Source organism: Panthera onca, chromosome B3 (genome assembly GCF_046562875.1).
Source record: "Panthera onca isolate mPanOnc1 chromosome B3, mPanOnc1 haplotype 2, whole genome shotgun sequence".
Taxonomy (NCBI): Eukaryota; Metazoa; Chordata; class Mammalia; order Carnivora; family Felidae; genus Panthera; species Panthera onca.
Genome location: NC_138344.1, coordinates 37217616 through 37238235, shown reverse-complemented (window position 1 = coordinate 37238235; position 20620 = coordinate 37217616). Strand labels below are relative to the sequence as shown.

The following is a 20620-nucleotide window of genomic DNA, read 5'->3' as shown; positions in this document are numbered from 1 at the left end:
TGAATTAAAGTGATAATAAGGACTTAGACATTTTAAAGTGGTACGATTTGAAATGACTTGGTAAATAGACATGAGTGAAGGAGAATGTGTTGAGGAAGTTTCTGGCTTGTATAGCTGGTTAGGTGGATGGAAGGTTTGACAGAAATTTGATGTATTAGGTTTGGACATGTTGAGTTGAGTACTTGTGGGACATAAAGGTGTTTAGCAGAAGTGGATTTGGGAATTACTGAATTAGAGATGGCATTTTAAAGTCATGAGATGGATGAGGTCACCGAGGAAGACTGGTCTGAGTGAAAAGAGAGTCAAGAATACAGAGGAATTCTCAGAGTTAAGACCTGGAATAGTTTTTACAAATATCTTTTAAAACTTTAAACCTCTTTTATGGACTGCGTTAATGTTTTTAGAAATTTTTCTTTCCTGTGATGCTTGGGTGGCTCAGTCGCTTAAGCGTCTGACTCTTTGATCTTGGCTCAAGTCATGATCTTATGGTTTGTGGGATTGAGCCCTGCATTGGGCTCTGTGCTGACAGCATGGAGACTGTGTGGGATTCTCTCTCTCCCCCTCTCTCTGCCCCATCCCTGCTTGATCTCTCTCTCTCTCTCTCAAAACAAATAACTTAAAAAAAAATAGTTAAGAAAAAAGAATTTTTTTTCCTTAGGATTTGATATAATGGACTCTTTAAAACTGTGCAATTGAAGATATTGTTTGCTGTCTAAATCTGTTTGGTTTGTGAGTTCAGTTAGCAAGAGTTCATTAGTCCAGAGTATTTTGAAAGGATATGTAAGATTGCTAGCACAGAATTCCTTAAGAAGTTTGGGAAAAGGATTAGAGATCAGTCATCATCTACATAACATTTTAACTGCATGCAGTAACATGACTATATTGATTTGACATTTGGTAAAGGTAGTTCACATGTTTTATAACTCATGTTTAGTTTTAGAGTATTAATACTACAATGACCGTATAATTTATCATCCATACTGGGGCACTTTTAAGGGTGGAAGGGGATGCTTTTAATAATTTTGTGAGAGCAACAGGCATAAAAGGGAACTCCTGGAAAATTTGAAGATCTTATAATTTATTCTAGAATCTTCTTTTGTGAAGTGCTAAGAAATGAGATGATAATAGATTAATATATAATAATAAAGAAGGCTTTGTGGATAAGTAAATTTGCAGAATGTTAGATGCAACGTTAACATTTCTGCTGGCCTTCTTAGGACCTTTTATGTGTTCAAATATGACTTGAGAAAGGAGGGCATGATTGAGAATTACAGAATCTTGAATTTCTTGAACTTGTTTTGCCATAGAACCCTATTTCTCTGAATATCTATTAATACTATGAGCCTAGTTTAGAAAATGCTGATTTAGAGTATCCTGTTATTTAAATTGAAGCTCGACTTAAAAATTTCTTTTTCTTTCTTTCTCTTTTATTCTTTCTTTCTTTCTTTCTTTTATTCTTTCTTTCTTTCTTTCCTTCTTTCTTTCTTTCTTGAGAGAGCGCATGAGCAGGGGAGGGGCAGAGGGAGAGGGAGAGAGAGGATATTAAGCAGTGTCCATACCCAACCTTGGAGCCCCCCATGGGGTTCGATCTCAGGACTGTGAGATCATGACCCAAGCCAAAGTCAAGAGTTGGATGCTTGACTGAGCTACACAGGCACCCCTTAAAGTTCTTTTTTTTTTTTAATGTTTATTTATTTGAGAGAGAGAGAGAGAGAGAGAGACAGAGCGTGAGTGGGGGAGGGGCAGAGAGAGAGGGAGACACAGAATCCAAAGCAGGCTCCAGGCTCTGAGCTGTCAGTACAGAGCCCGATGCAGGTCTCGAACTCACAAGCCGTGAGATCATGACCTGAGCCAAAGTCGGACGCTCGACCGACTGAGCCACCCAGGCGCCCCACCCCTTAAAGGTCTTTAATGTGAAGCCCAATCAAATTGCATCTTAGTTATAGGTTTTATTTGGGATTTTGATTGGTGATGTCTTGGCAGCTAACTGTATTAAAATAAGTAAATTTTGAAGTATAAAAAAAAAAACCTCAATTATATTTTCCTGAAAAATACTCCAGTTTTGTTATTAGTGGAAACCTGAGGATTGAATACTGATTTATTAAAAGGCCTTTTCCTTGTTATTTCTTCCAAACTAGGTAGTATGCCTGCGTTCGTTTCTTCCTTTTTACCATTTTAGACTTACAGTGCTCTGATAGGTATTGTTTCTCCTCTGTCTCAGAAGGTATTGGTACGTTTTTGATCCTCAAGTGGAAAATTATGTCTTCTAGATTTAGGAAATAAAGAATTGAACCTGTACTTTTAAGAATGGTGGTTGCTTTCAGTATTTGGAGAAAGGCTTTGGAACTTGATTAGTTGTATGTTTAAAGAATGGCGTTAAGAATGAATTTCTCCTTATTGTTCTTTTTGATTATGATAAACATTTTATTTCACTTTGTAATGGCAACAGAAGCTAACATACTCTTTTAGCATAACTAGAGTATATTTCTTTCTTCTGTTGGCTAGTTTGTAAATTGTCCTTTAGACATACCAGTTAAACATTTTTCCTATTTTTTAAATTTTTTAAAAATGTTTTTATTTATTTTTGAGACAGAGACAGAGCATGAGCAGGGGAGGGGCAGAGAGAGAGGGAGACACAGAATCTGAAGCAGGCTCCAGGCTCTGAGCTGTCAGCACAGAGCCTGATGCCGGGCTCGAACTCACAGACTGTGAGATCATGACCTGAGCCAAAGTTGGATGCTCAACCGACTGAGCCACCCAGGCCAGGTGCCCCTTTTTCCTCCTATTTTTGTACTTAAAAAAATTACTCCTTCCTTGGCAGTAACTTTAACATTTTGTTGTTGTTGTTGTTGTTGTTGTTGTTGTTGTTGTTGTATTCTGGATATGTTAAAACGGCTACTGTTAAGAGTTTTTGACGTCAGAGATTTAGGAGTAGTTCATCTTTCTTCTCTTTAGTAAATTTCAGGAAGTGTGTAGTGTTTTTCCATGGTCCTCACCTTGAAATGTATTTTTATGTACATTAATGGAATTTCTTGAAAGAGAATATGAGCAGTTTCTTAAACTTGATTTCATTACTATAAAACTTCTGCATATAAATATTAATCATAATCTGTTCTGAAGAATGCTCTGTGTAAGTTTTGCAATAAGTAGCAATTTTATTGTTAACTTTATTGTTGTGAAGTTGTTTCTCTTATCTATAACCAAAGAAATAATCAGGTGAAAGTGTTTTGTGTAGAAAAGGAAGGGTTGTTACAGGTTTCTGATGGGATTTTCTAAAAAAGATTTTAAGTTAATCGCTATAGCCAATGTGGGGCTTGAATTTACAACCCAGAGATCAAGAGTCAGTCACACACTCCACTGAGTGAGCCAGCCAGGCACCCCTGATGGGATTTTTAAAAACACTTAGGCAGGCTGTGATTGTAAGACCTGAACAACATTTTTCTGCAACATATTTTTTTTAATTTTTTTAAATTTATTTTTGAGAGAGTACAAGCGGGGAGGGGTAGAGAGAGGGGTCAGAGGATCTGAAGCCAGCTCTGCGCTGACAGCAGCAAGTCTGATGTGGGGCTTGAACTCCTGAACCTTGAGATTGTGACCTGAGCCGAAGTTGGACGTTCAGCCAACTGAGCCACCCAGGCGCCCCTATATTTTTTCTTTTTAATATTTTTCTGTAGTTTTTGAGAAATCATTACTAGGGCTTTTATTTTTTATTGTTTTTTAAAGTTAGTTTATTTATTTATTTAAGTAATCTCTACACCCAATGTGGGGCTTTAACTCATGACCCCAAGATCAAGAACCTTTTCTGACCGAGCCAGCCAGGCGCCTCATTCCCAGGCTTTTAGAACATTTGTGTACATCTTTTTCTAAGCTTATTTTTCTCTGAAAAGCAAGTCTGTAAATCAAGACTGAAAGATAACCTTAATTAAGTAGTTAAATAATTAAGGACAAAGTGTTTTGAATAATAACCTTAAGATTGGGGTATCCTGGGGAAAAATAGTCACCTGCATCCTAAGTAGTTGAGCAATGTTGTTTGTAACCTTATTGTTATCTGAAGGGGACTCTCTTAGGATGTGCCACAGGGCTCTGTACTTGATCCTGTTATATCCCAAGTTTTAAAGATGACCTTTGAATATTTAAGAGGCAAAATTCTGATTTTGTAGGTGGCACTGGGAAGAATACGTTAGATGACAGAATCAAAGGGAGTTAGTTCATCATCATCTCCTGGGCACTTAACCAAGTGTCATGTACTATACTTAGCCTAGGTGATATGGAGATAAGTGCTTGTCCTCGAAAAGCTCAAAGTCTAGGCAAGGACAGAGACCAGAAAATCAACAATTTTTAACACCATGTATGTACTGCAATAGAGGGTGAAGAGTGCATTTCCTCAGAGGGGTTTTGAAAGGCTAGAATGATGAACTGGAAAAAAAAAATGAAGTTTAATGGCACCTGATATAAAGTTATAATTTTAAATTTAAAAATTTTGTTTTAAAACATAAGAAGGTTTAGCCTAAAAGCAGTTCCTATGAAAAAAAAAATGAATAAACGTTTCACTTAACTTCAAGCTTAGTACAAAACAACAATTTGATGTAGATGCAAGTTCCCCTCACTGCTGAAACAAAAACATAACACCACATCCTTCCCCTTGCCCAGATAAAACAAACCAGTCAGCTTACAAAGCAAATGCCTTATTAGGTTACATGGTAGAAATACTGTGTTCAAAATAAGAGAGGTAGTAACACTGCTGTATTCAAGATTAGGCCATTATCTGGAAAGTTTCAGTCACTTCAGAGTGTACACAGAAACAGTGGACTGCTTAAGGGCTCCAGAGAACAGTGATCAGGGTAGGATGGGGTCTAGAAACCAAGCCAGTTGAGGGAAGAGAACCCTCTCAACACATTTAAATTTTTTTCAACGTTTTTTATTTTATTTTTGGGACAGAGAGAGACAGAGCATGAACGGGGGAGGGGCAGAGAGAGAGGGAGACACAGAATCGGAAACAGGCTCCAGGCTCCGAGCCATCAGCCCAGAGCCTGACGCGGGGCTCGAACTCACGGACCGCGAGATCGTGACCTGGCTGAAGTCGGACGCTTAACCGACTGCGCCACCCAGGCGCCCCTCAACACATTTAAAGAATAGACTCTGTGGAACACCAATGGAACACAACTTCAGAACGATTGGGTGGAGTTAAAGGAAAGTTTTGATTCATAGAGCTTTTGTGTAAGGAAGATCGCTTTAAGATTAGATTGTGAAGTCTTAGAAGAGTTTGAGCAGAGGCTGGGAGACCATCATTTAGGGGGGTACAGTAAAACTTCATATAATGGAGAGTTGGACAAGAAGATTCCTAAAATTTTATTTGATGTTATACTCTTAGGATTCTCCTATTTCCAAGAACATCATTTTCAAATTATCAGATAGTGTGTGTCATTATCAGTACTCTGCAACATCGCGTGGACTTTGGCATCTGACTTTTGAGTTGGGTTCCATTACTTGCTAGCTCTGTAACCTTGAGTAGGTTACACCTGTTACTCTGAAATAGTTCTCTTGATAATTTCCCTCTAGGGCTTCACCTAAATGTCTTTTCTGGGACTCAGAAGGCTATGATTTAAATACTTTTTGTTTAGTTAGAGAATACATTTTTCCCCTCACATTGTGTTTTGTTCATACTTGTCTTTTCCTCCTTTTAGGTTTCTTAACGTTCTCTCTGATAGAGTATATTATTTCTTTCATGGCTTCTTACCTTGTTTGAAAACTTAAATTAGATGAGATATGGTATCTTCCAATTGCAAATGCAGTGTTTTGCTTGTTTTTGGTTAGGGGAGTTTGGAAAAAAATCCTCAATCTTTTATAATATGACAGAATTAAAATTTCTTCAAGTCCTGCTTATTATTTTTAAATTCTAGATTTTATTGAAAAGTGAACGATGGGGGCACCTGGCTGGCTCAGTTGGAAGAGCATGTGACTCTTGATCTCGGGGTTGTGACTTCGAGACCCATGTTGGATGCAGAGATTACTTAAAATCTTACAAAAAAAAAACCCACAATAAAAGTGAATGATGATTGTTCTCATGATTATGTAAAGTTCTAATTGTTAAAAGATGTAGTTAGAATATTGCATGTGACCTGCAGTTTTTCTTTGCATTATTTCTTGGTCCTATCTCTTCTGTGTTGACTGTCACATTTTCTTCTTACCTTATATATAGATAAATAATTCTTGTTGCCATATATTTTAGCTGGAAATCTTGTTAGTCTTTTTTGTTTCATCTGTCCCATAGGTGGCTACTTGGATAGCCTTAAACATTATTTTTATCACATTTTGTTGCCCCCAAATATGATTGTTTACTCTGTGTAGTCTAAATTCCTTATGTCATATAGTGCCCCCTGTCTCAGTGTAACACACAATGTGCCCTGGCTGAGATTGTGGTAAGATGCTTGTATTGGTTAGTTGTTATGAGCTTAGGCTCTGGAGTCAGGTTGGGTTTGAGCTCTGTCTCCATCACTTATTTACTGTTGGAATTCAAGATTAGCCTCAGTTTCTTATCCATGCAATACGAATGATAATGGTCTGTCTCTTGGGTTCATATGAGGGTTACGTAAGTTAATCACATTTACTATAATTAGTACGTGATTGGGATATTGTAAGCTTTTAACACATACTAGGTTCATCATTTTTATTCTGCCAGCCCATGTAAATGACACTTAAAAAATTTGATTGAAAACCTTACTAACCTAGATTCACTAACTATACAGATTGTTTATATTTCCTTAACAATGGAAGAATGGAAGAATGAGAAGAAAGCTTTCCTTTAATAGAGTTATACAGTTATAGAATTTTGATATTTTAAGGAACGTTTGAGAACCTCTAGTTAATCTCTCATGTTTTTTTGTTTTTTTTTTTTTTTTTTTAATTTTTTTTCAACGTTTTTTATTTATTTTTGGGACAGAGAGAGACAGAGCATGAACAGGGGAGGGTCAGAGAGAGAGGGAGACACAGAATCGGAAACAGGCTCCAGGCTCCGAGCCATCAACCCAGAGCCCGACGCGGGGCTCGAACTCACGGACCGCGAGATCGTGACCTGGCTGAAGTCGGACGCTTAACCGACTGCGCCACCCAGGCGCCCCGAATCTCTCATGTTTTGAAGTGAGAAAACAGACCCTGTGAAAGATTGCGATTCAGTAAATTAGTGGTCAAGTTGGTACTGGAATCCAAGCTCTGTGTATACTAGTACCATATTATATTATGCATGTACCTAGTAGCACATAGTAGGTGTGTAGTAACTTTTGAGAATCGAATTAATATGATGATTATGTGTTTCTGTTTCTGAAGACTAGCTTATCTCTATGTATTCATTGTTCCCGTATTCCCTTTTTCTTCATACTCATTTAGGGGCTGTGCGTTGATCCAAAAAGCATTTATTGAACATCTGTGGGCAGAACAGCCTTTTACTTAAATAAAAGTCATGTTTTCCTACCTCTGCATAAGAAGTTTGGCAATGTGTTAGAATTTCACACTCTAAACTTTGTTTTTTATTAGAAAAAATATTTCATCCAAGTTTTAAAATGTTCTGAGTTAGGTTTGTTATTTTTAGTATCCAAGTTCTCATCTGGAAGGAGCCTTTTGAAGGACACGTCCTTATGTTTCATGAAATGTGATAGAACATAAATGAGGATGATTTTCAAATTATCTATCGAAAATCCAAAGCCATGGTACACCAATTGAACAGTGCTAGGTTTATGCTTAAAGGAGAATGGGATCTCCATATTTTGTCATTATGTGGGACTAACTGCACCCTGTATGATGGAATAAAGACCAGAAGAAGAGGAAGATCAACTGGAGGAGTAGGCCCTACAGGTCACTTTTTAGTTATCTTATATTGAGAAATAAATACAGTGTGAGAAATTGGGTGGAACAAGATTTTGGAGATAATTAGCCTGATTTGTTGCCTTAGTAGAAACTGTCTAACTAGGTTTTCTGGTTGAACTGGACATTGCTGGCCAATTACTACTGCTTATTAACCATTTCAGATGGAGAGGATTAGAAATGATGTAGAAATCATTTTCAGTAGATGAAGCATCTGACTTTAAAAATAATGAAAGAATAATTGTGTTGTACTGTACAAACTTTTTAATGTATACAGTTTTAGAATTATTGATGATTGCTGTTGTGGAGAGAAAGCAAAAGTATGGGGCGGGGGAAGAAAGCAAAGGCATAAATGAAATATGACACTGTTAAATGCCTAATTTGTCTGTGTTCAGAATTCAGTTTGGTTTACTATCGGTTGTTATTTGATACCAGATAAAGATTCATAATATAGTCTGCTTTATTATGATTAATCCTGTAGACTACTTGCAGTGGGATGTGTGAATGAAAGTAATTATGTTGTTCAACGGGAGGTACCTAATTCTTATTCACAATTTAGTGGTGACCTTTAATAATATAAGGTCATGACTAATGAGACAATAATCCTGGCACTTTTTATTTAATAGCAAAAAGCAGTACTTGTTGATATTGCTTGAATATTATTTTGTATTTGGTCCCTGCCTTTATAGTTGGCATAGTGTTCTCTCTCTCTCTCTCTCTCTCTCTCACACACACACACACACACACACACACACGTGTCTGTGTGTGTGTGTGTGTGTGTGTGTATAAAATTTTACATATCTGAAAGGAGATTCAGTTGAAATGTCTTCTTTTTGAAAGGTGAAGACCTCCCCCTCCTCTCTCCCCATTGTCCTGAGAGCACTGGAAGCCAATCTTATACTGCCAAAGCAGAACACTAGAGGATTCCTCTCTGTCAAAAGTGATCAGACCAAAGGAAAAAAGGAATCCTCAAAATAGCCAAGTTCCTGCCTGATCATCCTAGAATGAAGTACCCCAGTCTGCTCACTCAGATCATCTGATCATGTTTTTAGTATCTTACTTTCAGATACAAATGTAAACCAGTGATCCTCTGTCGTTTGAGGAAAATGTCAGGCATGAAAGGCAGGTACCAAAGCAGATAGCAGAAAAGAACCCAGAGGTTGCAGAGACCACACAGACAGCAGAAGAAAACAACAATGTCATATATCCAATTTATTTATATCGTCAGAGAGAAAACAAGATACTACATTCATGAAAACTAAGAACAAGACGTAGGGGGAAAAGAAAAGAAAAAAGGCATGCAACAGAGCAGAGCTCATGGGAATGAAAATTTTAATAGGAGTGTTAGAAGATCAAGTTGAGGAAATCTCTCAGGAAATAGAGCTAAATGGAAGAGATGTAAAATGCAAGAGAAAAAAGAAAATAAAGACAAGTTAGAGAATTGGTCTAGGAAGACCGGTACCCAAATAATAGGCATACAAGAAAAGGACTAGAAAAAAGACAAAGTAAGAAAACCTCCCACAATGGAAGGACATGCCTCTCTAAATTTAAAATACTCAGCAATTACCAGTTCATACAATTAGCGCAAAAACAAAAGCCCTACCAAAAAACCCAACCCAACACTAAGACCCAACACTGTAAAATTGCAGAGCATGTAGAAAGAAGCTTCTATAAGCTTCCTGAGGGGGATATACAGGTGACTATGAAGGATTGGAGATCAGGATGATGCCAGGCTTCTTAACAGCAACACTCAAAGCCAGAACACTTTGAGGAAAGGCTGTTAAAATTTTGACAGAACCTGTTTTCCTGTCTAGAATTCTATACTAAGCCAAACTCACTTCTTAATTATGGATAAATGAAGATATTTTTGGACAGTGCAAAGAATAAAAAACTGTAGCTTCCAGTTCCTTCTCTGGAATCTAGTGGAGGAAATACTCTACTCAAAAAAGAAAACGAAGAGAAAAAAGTGAGATCAAGGAAATGGGATCCAATATGGAAGAGAGACAAGGGAAATTCCCAAGATATGTTGAAGGGAAATTCTGTGACCACAGTTGTGTCCCAGGTCTAGAGAGTAAGCAGTCCAAATTGGAACCTGGTGGAGGGCTACAGAAGGTTATATATTTAAGAAAGAAATTAAAACAGGTTTACCTGATGTATTTGAATACGTTAGTAGGAAAGTTATACTTTTAGCAGTTTACAGATGAATTAGCAGTAATTACATAGAAAACTAAGCAAATACAAAAATGGTGCAGTTATTAATTAAGGAAAGCCAGGTCATACAAAAAAGGAAGAGCAATCCTGATGTACTTTGCTCAACTGTGAATATCATTTACAACCATAGTATAATGTAAACAACAATTGATTCAACCAAAAATTATGATGGGAACTTGGGGATAGAGATGTCATAGCGCTAAACCATTATTGTTTATAATAAGTCATTTTTTTCTTGAAGGAAAAATTTTAAGAACACATAAACCTGTTATATAGAATATAGTGAAAAATGCCAGAAGAAATTGCCAAAAAGCCTTGAAAGAGGTTGCCCCAGGGATGTGAAAAATAGGAGCCGGGCAAGGGACATCTGTTTTCTCTCTCTTTGCACTATTTGACTTTTTAAACTGTGTGCATATGCCTGTTTAATTAAAAAAATTAATTTTTTTTATTTAAAGAAATTTTTTTAAAAGTTTATTTTTGATAGAGACAGGGTAAGCAGAGGAGGGGCAGAGAGAGAGGGAGACACAGAATCTGAGCTCTGAGCTGTCGCCTGACGCAGGGCTCAAACTCACGGACCGTGAGATCATGACCTGAGCCGAAGAAGGACGGTTAACTGACTGAGCCACACAGGCACCCCAAAAATTAATTTTAAAAAGATGCCCCTCACAGAATGCTCTGTGTTCAGAGTATGTACATTTCTCAGGCATTCTGAATTCCCTAGGGTTCTGACAGCTTTATCATTTGGGGATGTAGAGTCAGCAGCATGCTATTTGAGGAGGTAATGATTTCTAGTAGTAGCAGTGGTTGATGTTATCCTCAGTTATAAATATTCATTTTGTTGTAGTGCTAACAAATGGAGATTTTTAAACACATGACAGATTAAAATATATTGCATTTCACCATCTCAGATGTAAGTGTTTAGTTTTCCTCTGTGTTGTCAACACTTTACATTGTGAATTGACTGCTCCATGCTTCTCTGAAGCTTTTTGTTGAGTGATGCTTCAGATGTTTGTGTTTCCTGCCCCCCTTTTATTTAGTTTAAAAAAATACTGCATGCTGGGGCACCTGGGTGGCTCAGTCAGTTAAGCGTCTGACTTCGGCTCAGGTTATGGTCTCGTGGTTCGCGAGTTTGAGCCCCATGTTGGGCTCTGTGCTGACAGCTAAGAGCCTGGAGTCTGCTTCCGATTTTGTGTCTTCCTCCCTTCCCCCCCCCCCCCCCCCCCCGTCTCTCTCTGCCCCTTCCCCTCCCAGACTTGTGCTCTGTCTCTCTCAAGAATAAATAAATATTTTTTAAAAATTCTGTATGCTTACTACAGCCCTTAAGAGCGTGCAGAAGCTGCTCCAATAACAGCAATGGATAGCACCCTATCTTTCACCAAACCTGATTTTAAGGTGCAATGGTTCATTTGAATCCAGATGCATTCTTTTCTTATCCGAACCACCAATTCTTTTAAGCCAAATACTGATGCTTGAAATGGAGATTAGATGTTAAGTCAATTAGTCTTTTAAAAGGTTTTTCTCTTTCCTAATTGAAAAGCTTGTGGTTTGCTTCCTCTAAAAGATGGTATAGTGTAAGAGCACAACATTTGGAGTAGTTGTATAGTATTCAACAACTTTCTTAACCTGCCTAGGTCTCAGTTTTCCTTTTTTTTTTTTTTTTTTTTTTATGTTTATTATTTATTTTGAGAGAGAGAGGGAGAGAAAATCCCAAGCAGGCTCCGCACTGTCAGCACAGATCCCAGTGCCATGTTTGAACCCATGAACCATGAGATCATGACCTGAACTGACATCAAGAGTCAGATGCTTAACCAACTGAGCCACCCAGATGCCCCCAGTTGTTTCATTTGTAAAATAAGGACAGTACCTCATTAATTGTGATGATTAATTACACATCCTGTAAGAACAAAAAAATTATACTTCTGTCATCAGCCTTTTTCTTTTGACCATCAAGCAAGAGATTTTATTTTATGTGAATTGTCAATATGTCCTTCCATATAAATAAAATGATAATACATCTGTGGTGCATTTAAATCCTTATACCCAAAGAGTAAGGACAAAAACTGTCATCAGTGAAAAGTTTGTGATAATCACTGAATTTCAGGTTTGTTTGTGTTTGACCTAGGAGAATGGAATTGAAGTAGAAAGACATTATTCTCTTTCTAAAATTTTTACTACTGTCTCTGTAAAATGAAGTGTACATTTGACTAATGCCAACCTAAATTTATTTTTAACTGATAATCTTTGAAGCATAATTTCTGTTATTTCTCCAAAAGCAGAAGCTTACTTATTAACGTAGTGCTTTTCAGTTGAAGTCCCAGTTCCTTTTAAAATAAGTCATAAAAATCTTTAAAACTATTTTGTACTCTTAGGACAATTTGGATAGTAGAAAGAAATTGGTATCTTGCTGACAATATAGTAAGTATTGAATTTCTGTTCGTATCTAAAAAAGAGGAACATTTAGAGGATTTGGGGTAGAATTTGTTTTTAAGGCTTGTAGTATTTCTTTGCATGCCTTGTATAGAACATAAAAGTTTGGGAGTTCATTTGCATTTATGTTATAGTTACATGTATAACTTATTGTTGTAGATTCCACCCCTGTTCTTTCTTTTGGTGTGATTTTCTTATTTACTTTGTTCTTTCATTCATTCATTTACTCATTGTCCAGGCATTTGATGAGTTTCTACTGTTGTCAGGCTCAGGTAACATTGGCTTGTGCCCTGGAGGACCTCAAAGTGGTCATGGAATCACTTGTACAAATAGAAAATTGTAATAAAGCAAGACAAGTGCTAGTAAAGATATGAAAAGTGGCCAATAAAAGTAGTGAGAAAAGAATCATTAATATTGCCAGGCCCAATGGACTAAGGCTGACAAAAGCTAGAATTTGAAGAAAGAGTATTTTTCAGGCCAGAGAAGTAGAGGAAGGACTCACATATGTTTAATTACCAACTATATTGGATCTAAAGCTCTTTATATTGTTTTCTCACTATTTGGATTTTTTATTTAATTATTTTGCACTCTCTAAACAGCTTCAAGAGGATTGGCTGGGGTAGAATGTCCTCTCAGGGAGTGGCAGTGAATTAGGAAAGGCAGGTTATCTTTTGTGTATTGGTAATTGGTATGGGGTGAGGGGATAAAACAGTTGGGGAAAATAGCTGGTGATAAGCTTACTTGTGTCTTCCACCCTAACACCTCCCTGTCAGTGGTGGTAAAGTCAGGATTCTGCTGTTAATACTATATGATCTTGGGTAAGCCATTTCTTCTCTTTGGATTCCTTTTTTTTTTCCACTTTAAAATGAGAGGAGTGGTAGAGATGGGCATTTCCTGTTGGTAGTCTCTTAGTAATTGGTAGAGAAGAAGAAATATTGACCAAACAATTTTGGAAACCAAGAGCCTTACACATTATGGCATGTGGATTGAATTCCTAGACTTTTTAGCCTGGGCTTGCCAGTGGAGTGAGTCAATATTATGTTTCCAGCTCTGTCCTTTCCTAATGGTGTAGTGGAAAGAATAGGGGTTAGAATCGTACATAACTGTGTTTGAATCCTGACTGCTACTTAGTAGCTATGTGGCCTTAGGCAAGTTATTTAACCTTTCTTAACTACATAGTTTCTTCATGTGTAAAGAAGGAGCGGGATAACACCCTGTGGAGATAATAAAGATTTAGTGACAACGATATGATATGAAAATATTGATATGAAAATTCGATATGAAAATATCGAATATATCTGGTAAATAATGGGTCAGAAAGGGTATATAGTTTTTAAGTCCTACAAATTCCGAGGTCAGCATACAAGGTAATACCTGATAGTATGTTATTTATACCCTGCTGTGTGCATCTGGTGTTTGAAGTGGGCTGTGTATGTGTTTCGTATATAGTTATGTAATTTCCCCCCAAGAAAATAAATGTTCTTGAGGGCTCATCATTATATTTTGCCATCCACATAGCACTCAGCACTCTCCTGGAGACTCAGTAAGTGCTTGGTGAATAGCTGACAGTTGAATCAACACAGTGGACTGAGGTGAGGTGTGGTTCTACCTGGTGAATACTTCATCTTACATCTTTCATAACCCTGGGTAGAAGTTGTTGAATTTATGAGTATTAATTTAAAATTTCTTTGATTACTTATTTTAAGTTTGAAATAGCTAGAATTGACTATAAATGAGCTGGCCTGTAAGCAAGCCATAAGGAGAAAGGGTTATAATAAAGTATTGTTTAATATTGTAAATCATACTATGGGAATACTAACATTTCACATTTTGTTTTGTCTCGAAGCAAATGGTTATGAGCCTTAGAGTTTCTGAACTCCAAGTACTGTTGGGCTACGCTGGGAGAAACAAGCACGGACGCAAACACGAACTTCTCACAAAAGCCCTGCATTTGCTAAAGGCTGGCTGCAGTCCTGCTGTACAAATGAAAATTAAAGAACTCTATAGGCGGAGGTTCCCCCAGAAAATCATGACGCCCGCGGACTTGTCCATCCCCAGTGTCCATTCAAGTCCTATGCCAGCAACTTTGTCTCCATCTACCATTCCACAGCTCACTTATGATGGTCACCCTGCATCATCGCCGTTACTCCCTGTTTCTCTTCTGGGACCTAAACATGAACTGGAACTCCCACATCTTACATCAGCCCTTCACCCAGTACATCCGGATATAAAACTTCAAAAATTACCATTTTATGATTTACTGGATGAACTGATAAAACCCACCAGTCTAGGTAAGATTATTCTATGATGGTTATTTGGTTACTTGGGACAGGAGGTGGGGAGACGCATTTTCATTTTAGAGTGTTAATTTGACTCAGTTTATTATTCATCATGAAATTTTCCTTTGGTAGTAGCATTCAGATTACAATAAGGATCTTTCAGTTTTAGACAGAATCAGATACATGAAAGTTATCTTTCAGGCAAAGAAAAAAAGTATAGTCAAGTTTCCAAGAATATAAACTTTTAAAGTGTAATATTTTAGGGGCACCTGGGTGGCTCAGTCAGTTAGGCGGCCGACTTCAGTTCAGGTCATGATCTCGCGTTCTGTGGGTTCTAGCCCCATGTTGGGCTCTGTGCTGACAGCTCGGAGCCTGGAGCCTGCTTCGGATTCTGTGTCTCCCTCTCTCTCTGCCCCTCCCCTGCTCACACTCTCTGTCTCTCAATAATAAATAAATGTTAAAAAAATTTTTTTATGTGTAATATTTTAGATTGTTGATTAATATTTTGCAATAATCCTTACAAATTAAAAAATTAAAACCTAATAATTTCTACCAGCCTCTAAATTCAGTTTTTAATTTTCAGGGTTGATGAATTCTAAAACAAATGATTGACTAATTTTGATTATTTAAATGAGTAAATGGTTTTAATTATTATAAAAGGAAAATTCAGCTTTGATGTGTAGTATTTTAATTTCAGCTGACTTTTTCAAGTGGATGTGTGTGCTTTGCAGGTGTGCACATGATCATGCTTTTATAATATGAATACTTGAAATTTTATTTACTGTGTTTTTACCATTATTTGATTAATGGATAGCATTTTAATAGGATTCAGTGTGTATTAGTCACTTTATTGCTCCAAAACTACCATAGTTTATTTAATGCAGAATAAAACTGACTCTGTTGTGATCTCTGACACCTTTGTTGTAATATATTTAAAATATCAGATGTGCAGGTGCTGGTTTATTGTTATAAATTAGTGGTAGACAAGCTGTGGCTGGCAAGACAAATCCTGTGGCCTGTTTTTTGTGGGCCTAATAAGCTAACAGTGTTTTGTGTGTGTGTGTGTGTGTGTGTGTGTGTGTGTGTGTGTGTGTTCATTCTCAAAGGCTTGTAAAAAAAAAAAAAAAAAAACAAAACAAAAAACAAAGAATAATATGCAACAGAGACCATGTTTGTCTGCAAAACCTAAACTATTTATTGTCTGACCTTTACAGAAAAAGTTTGCTGACCCCTGTTACAAATCATTCAACATTTCAGTTAGGGGGATTGGTTAGTGTTGAATTTTGAGAACATACTCGAATTCATTGAATTGGGAAATGTTTGTCTTTAATTATATTTAGCAGAATTTACCTGAATAAATTCAGTTCATAGGAGTCATTTTCAAACAACATGAATTTTGTATCACATTATTTTTTAAAAATAGCTATTGCAGGGCAGCCTAACACTTGTCAAAAACCTGTATGCTTATAAAACGTACACATGCTCATTATAAAAAATGAAAGTGCCAGAGTCCCTTCCTCATTAGTAGTTTGTGTATGCATATATAAACAAATTACGTTTTTGTTTTTCAAGAAGGAATCCTATTATACATCGTATTCTGTGACTTGCCTTTTTCCCCTTACTATAGACATTTCTCCTTGTCTGTCTTAATAATTGAAGTCCATACACATATAGACACACACCACACACACACACACACACGCACGCACACATTCTAGCTCATTTCTTATTAAAAAACTGTATACTATTCTGTGATTTAAATGAGTTCTCTAGTAAAAGACAAGTTTTTCTAGTTTTTTGCTGCCAAAAACTGTGCTGCAGTGAACATCATCTGAAATTTAAAAGGAAAAACTGTTGGTGGCTTTGATTTGATTTGATTCCCAGTTCTCAAATTCTCTTCTGGTCTTAATTACTGTATCTTGCTGTTTTCATTTTCAGTAATATACATTTCAAGTACCAGTGTGAATAGATTATATTTACATATGTATCTTAATTTTGTTATAAAGAGTAGGAATGCAAACTGGACACACATTATACTTATATTGGATAATAGTTTAAATCAATTAAATAAATTAAATTAGAATTGAGAGAATTAAGTTAATTATTTTTATTTTACTGAAGTACTTTGCTTGAATATATTTGTTAAGTATTAATTTCTAATTGTCTACACTGATGGTCTTTTCATGCCTTTTTAGCTTAACCTAATATATCATAATTTACATTTTGTATCTTATTGCTTTAATACTTCAGGATACTTTTATCCTTATGAACTTTTCAATGTACCTGATTTTCCTCTAAAAAGATACTAAAAACAGATAGTTCATAAGAAATTATGTTCTTAAAAGCTGCAGTTTTCGATCTCTTTCTATAATGCTTTCCCCCCAGTGGCTGTTTTTAAAGAGTAGGCAGTAAGTTTTAAATAATTTTTCCATCTTTACTCTTTATGTGAAAATTTATAGACTGCTTCAATGGGGTGTGTTTGTGTGATAATTTAAAAACAATGCCATAAAAATTTTCCCATCTTGATAACCAGTAAGTAAACCCTTGCATTTACAAAATTGACTAGATTGAAATACTGAAGGATTTACCATGAGACTTACTTAATTGGGCATTCTTTGTATTGTCAGTTCTCATTATTTGCACATTCTATCTTTGTGAATGTCTACTATCTCAAATGTATTTGTAATTCCAAAATCACATAATAATTGCATGGTCATTTTAGACACGTGCAGAGTGGTAAAAAAAGTTGAGTCTTCTGACTCACACTTTCACACCTGTGATTGAACAAGGTGACTCTCGAGGCCTTCTTGTTTTCAGCTTTCATACTGTAAGTGTCCTCTTCTATGCTCTATTTAGTGCCGTGGTTTTTGCATTTTTGTGCTTTTTATTGGTGATTACAGTTTTAAATAGCCCCCACCTATAGTGCTGAAGCTCTGTCTAGTGTTCCTAAATGCAAAAGGCTGTGATATGCCTCATGGAGAAAAAAATATATGCATTCAGTTTTGTTCAGGCATTAGGTAGTGCTGTTGGCGGTGAGGTCGATGTTAATGAATCACCAATATATATTAAGTAAGGTGTCCTTAAACAGAAACACAACCTAAAACAAGGTTACATAGTGATCAGTGGATGAAGATGGAATCAGAGGCTTGTAGGAACTTAGTCCTATGTATTCCCTAAACCTGAATACTGGTTCAGTATTCACTAATTCATTGTTTGTGGTGACTTGTAGAACAATTACCACAAGTGACAAAAATTGTGTATTTAAAGTATAATTTAATTTGAATACTAGTTTTTATTGAATAAATCCATTGTTTATGGTATACATACAAAATGAATAGGTGTTATGGAATTGTTTGGTGGTGTATAAATAGATTTCTAATTTCTCATTGCTATCATAGAATTAAAATAAAAGCCATTATTTTGGTTATGCATAAAGCAGTCTCACCAGAAAATAATTTGTGGAGGTTTATTGATTCAGTAAATATTCAAGGGAGGGAATGCTCAGTGAATCTGAAAAAGATTTATTGAAAAAAGATTTTGAGTAATTTGCAGAGTTTAAGATGAATGTATTTTAAAGCTCTATTTTGTAAAAAGCGGAATAGAAGAGGGGCGCCTGGGTGGTTCAGGCAGTTGAGCTTCCAACTCTTGATTGCAGCTCAGGTCATGAACCCATAGTTCGTGGGATCGAGCCCTGTGTTGGGCTCTGGGCTGACAATGCAGAGCCTGCTTAGAATTCTCTCTCTCTGCCCCTCCCCAGCTTGTGCTCGCTCGCTCTCTCTCTCTCTTAAAATAAGTAAATATGGGGTGCCTGGGTGGCTCATTCGGTTAAGCGTCCAACTTTGACTCAGGTCATGATCTCGCAGTTTGTGAGTTTGAGCCTTGCCATTGGGCTCTGTGTTGGTGGTGCAGAGACTGCTTGGGATTCTCTCTCTCTGCCCCTTTCCCTCTTGCATTTTCTCTGTCTCAAATAAATACATAAAAAAACAAACAAAACCTAGGAAAAAAACTTCAAAAAAAATTTAAAACCCCAAAAACAGAATAAAAGAAAATAATCTAGAAGATTCTTCAATGTTATTGAAGACTGTTTCTTCATTTAATGAAGTAACCACTTCACTTCATCACAGAATTTAGCTTTCCCTCCCTCCCTCCCTCCCTTCCTTCCTTCCTTCCTTTCTGGAGTACACACCAGCCTGGCAAGGAGCCCAACATGGGTCTTGAACTCATATGACCCTGAGATCAACAATCAGATGCTTAACCCACTGAGCCACCCAGGTGTCCCACAGAATTCAGTTTTATAAAGGGCTTTTTTGCCACTAGGTCATTTCCGAAAAGTTAAATGTCTCTGGTATTCTCTTTGTTTCTAAACATATACATTTAAAATCATTATAGGCTCATTAGAGTTTAGTTTTGACCTGTAGCCAGCTAGTTTATAACAATTATCACTTGAGACAATCACAGTGTGACAAGTAAATTTAATTTTTCATTTCCTCCCCTCCTTTTGGCCTTAGCCCTTAGATTGAAACAGATTCTAAGATGTTCTGAATATAACTTGAATGGTTTTCTGCATGATTTATGTTTCTAGCTAAAATCACAACAATAGTTTTGGTATCCCCAATTTTATTAGGTAATTGTTATCCACTCTTAAACTCATTTTGTTATTATTTCTTTAACAATGAGTAATTTTAAGGTCTTCATTCATTTTGGAACCACACATTAAAGAGAATTCTTTTCATTGTCCATAGTTAACTAGAAGAATTGGGAGATGAAGGGGTTGATTTATTTTTTTTTGCCTATCATATTAAAATCTTGTTTGTAAGAGGCCTATTTTACATGCTTTTTTTTTCAATATATGAAATTTATTGTCAAATTGGTTTCCATACAACACCCAGTGCTCATCCCAAAAGGTGCCCTCCTCAATACCCATCACCCACCCTGCCCTCCCTCCCACCCCCCATCAACCCTCCGTTCTCAGTTTTTAAGACTCTCTTATGCTTTGGCTCTCTCCCACTCTAACCTCTTTTTTTTTTTTTTTTTCCTTCCCCTCCCCCATGGGTTTCTGTTAAGTTTCTCAGGATCCACATAAGAGTGAAAACATATGGTATCTGTCTTTCTCTGTATGGCTTATTTCACTTAGCATCACACTCTCCAGTTCCATCCACGTTGCTACAAAGGGCCATATTTCGTTCTTTCTCATTGCCGTGTAGTACTCCATTGTGTATATAAACCACAATTTCTTTATCCATTCATCAGTTGATGGACATTTAGGCTCTTTCCATAATTTGGCTATTGTTGAGAGTGCTGCTATAAACATTGGGGTACAAGTGCCCCTATGCATCAGTACTCCTGTATCCCTTGGGTAAATTCCTAGCAGTGCTATTGCTGGGTCATAGGATAGGTCTATTTTTAGTTTTCTGAGGAGCCTCCACACTGTTTTCCAGAGTGGCTGCACCAATTTGCATTCCCACCAACAGTGCAAGAGGGTTCCCGTTTCCCCACATCCTCTCCAGCATCTATAGTCTCCTGATTTGTTCATTTTGGCCACTCTGACTGGCGTGAGGTGATATCTGAGTGTGGTTTTGATTTGTATTTCCCTGATAAGGAGCAACGTTGAGCATCTTTTCATGTGCCTGTTGGCCATCCGGATGTCTTCTTTAGAGAAGTGTCTATTCATGTTTTCTGCCCATTTCTTCACTGGGTTATTTGTTTTTCGGTGTGGAGTTTGGTGAGCTCTTTATAGATTTTGGATACTAGCCCTTTGTCTGATATGTCATTTGCAAATATCTTTTCCCATTCCGTTGGTTGCCTTTTAGTTTTGTTGGTTGTTTCCTTTGCTGTGCAGAAGCTTT

The 20620-nt window shown here is 36.8% G+C and overlaps 1 protein-coding gene across 6 annotated transcripts in view; it reads left to right on the top strand.

Moving 5' to 3' along the window:
• PIAS1 (protein inhibitor of activated STAT 1) overlaps positions 1 to 20620 on the top strand; it is a 125157-nt gene that overhangs the window by 19121 nt on the left and 85416 nt on the right. For 5 of the 6 annotated variants that reach the window (XM_078448793.2, XM_078448794.2, XM_078448791.2 and 2 more), the window contains exon 2: positions 14342 to 14786. In XM_078448793.2, coding sequence (XP_078304919.1) covers positions 14342 to 14786 — 445 coding nt within the window. Of the gene's footprint in view, positions 1 to 8658; positions 9970 to 14341; positions 14787 to 20620 lie in introns of those variants that run through there. The other variant, XM_078448796.2, reaches the window with a different exon arrangement.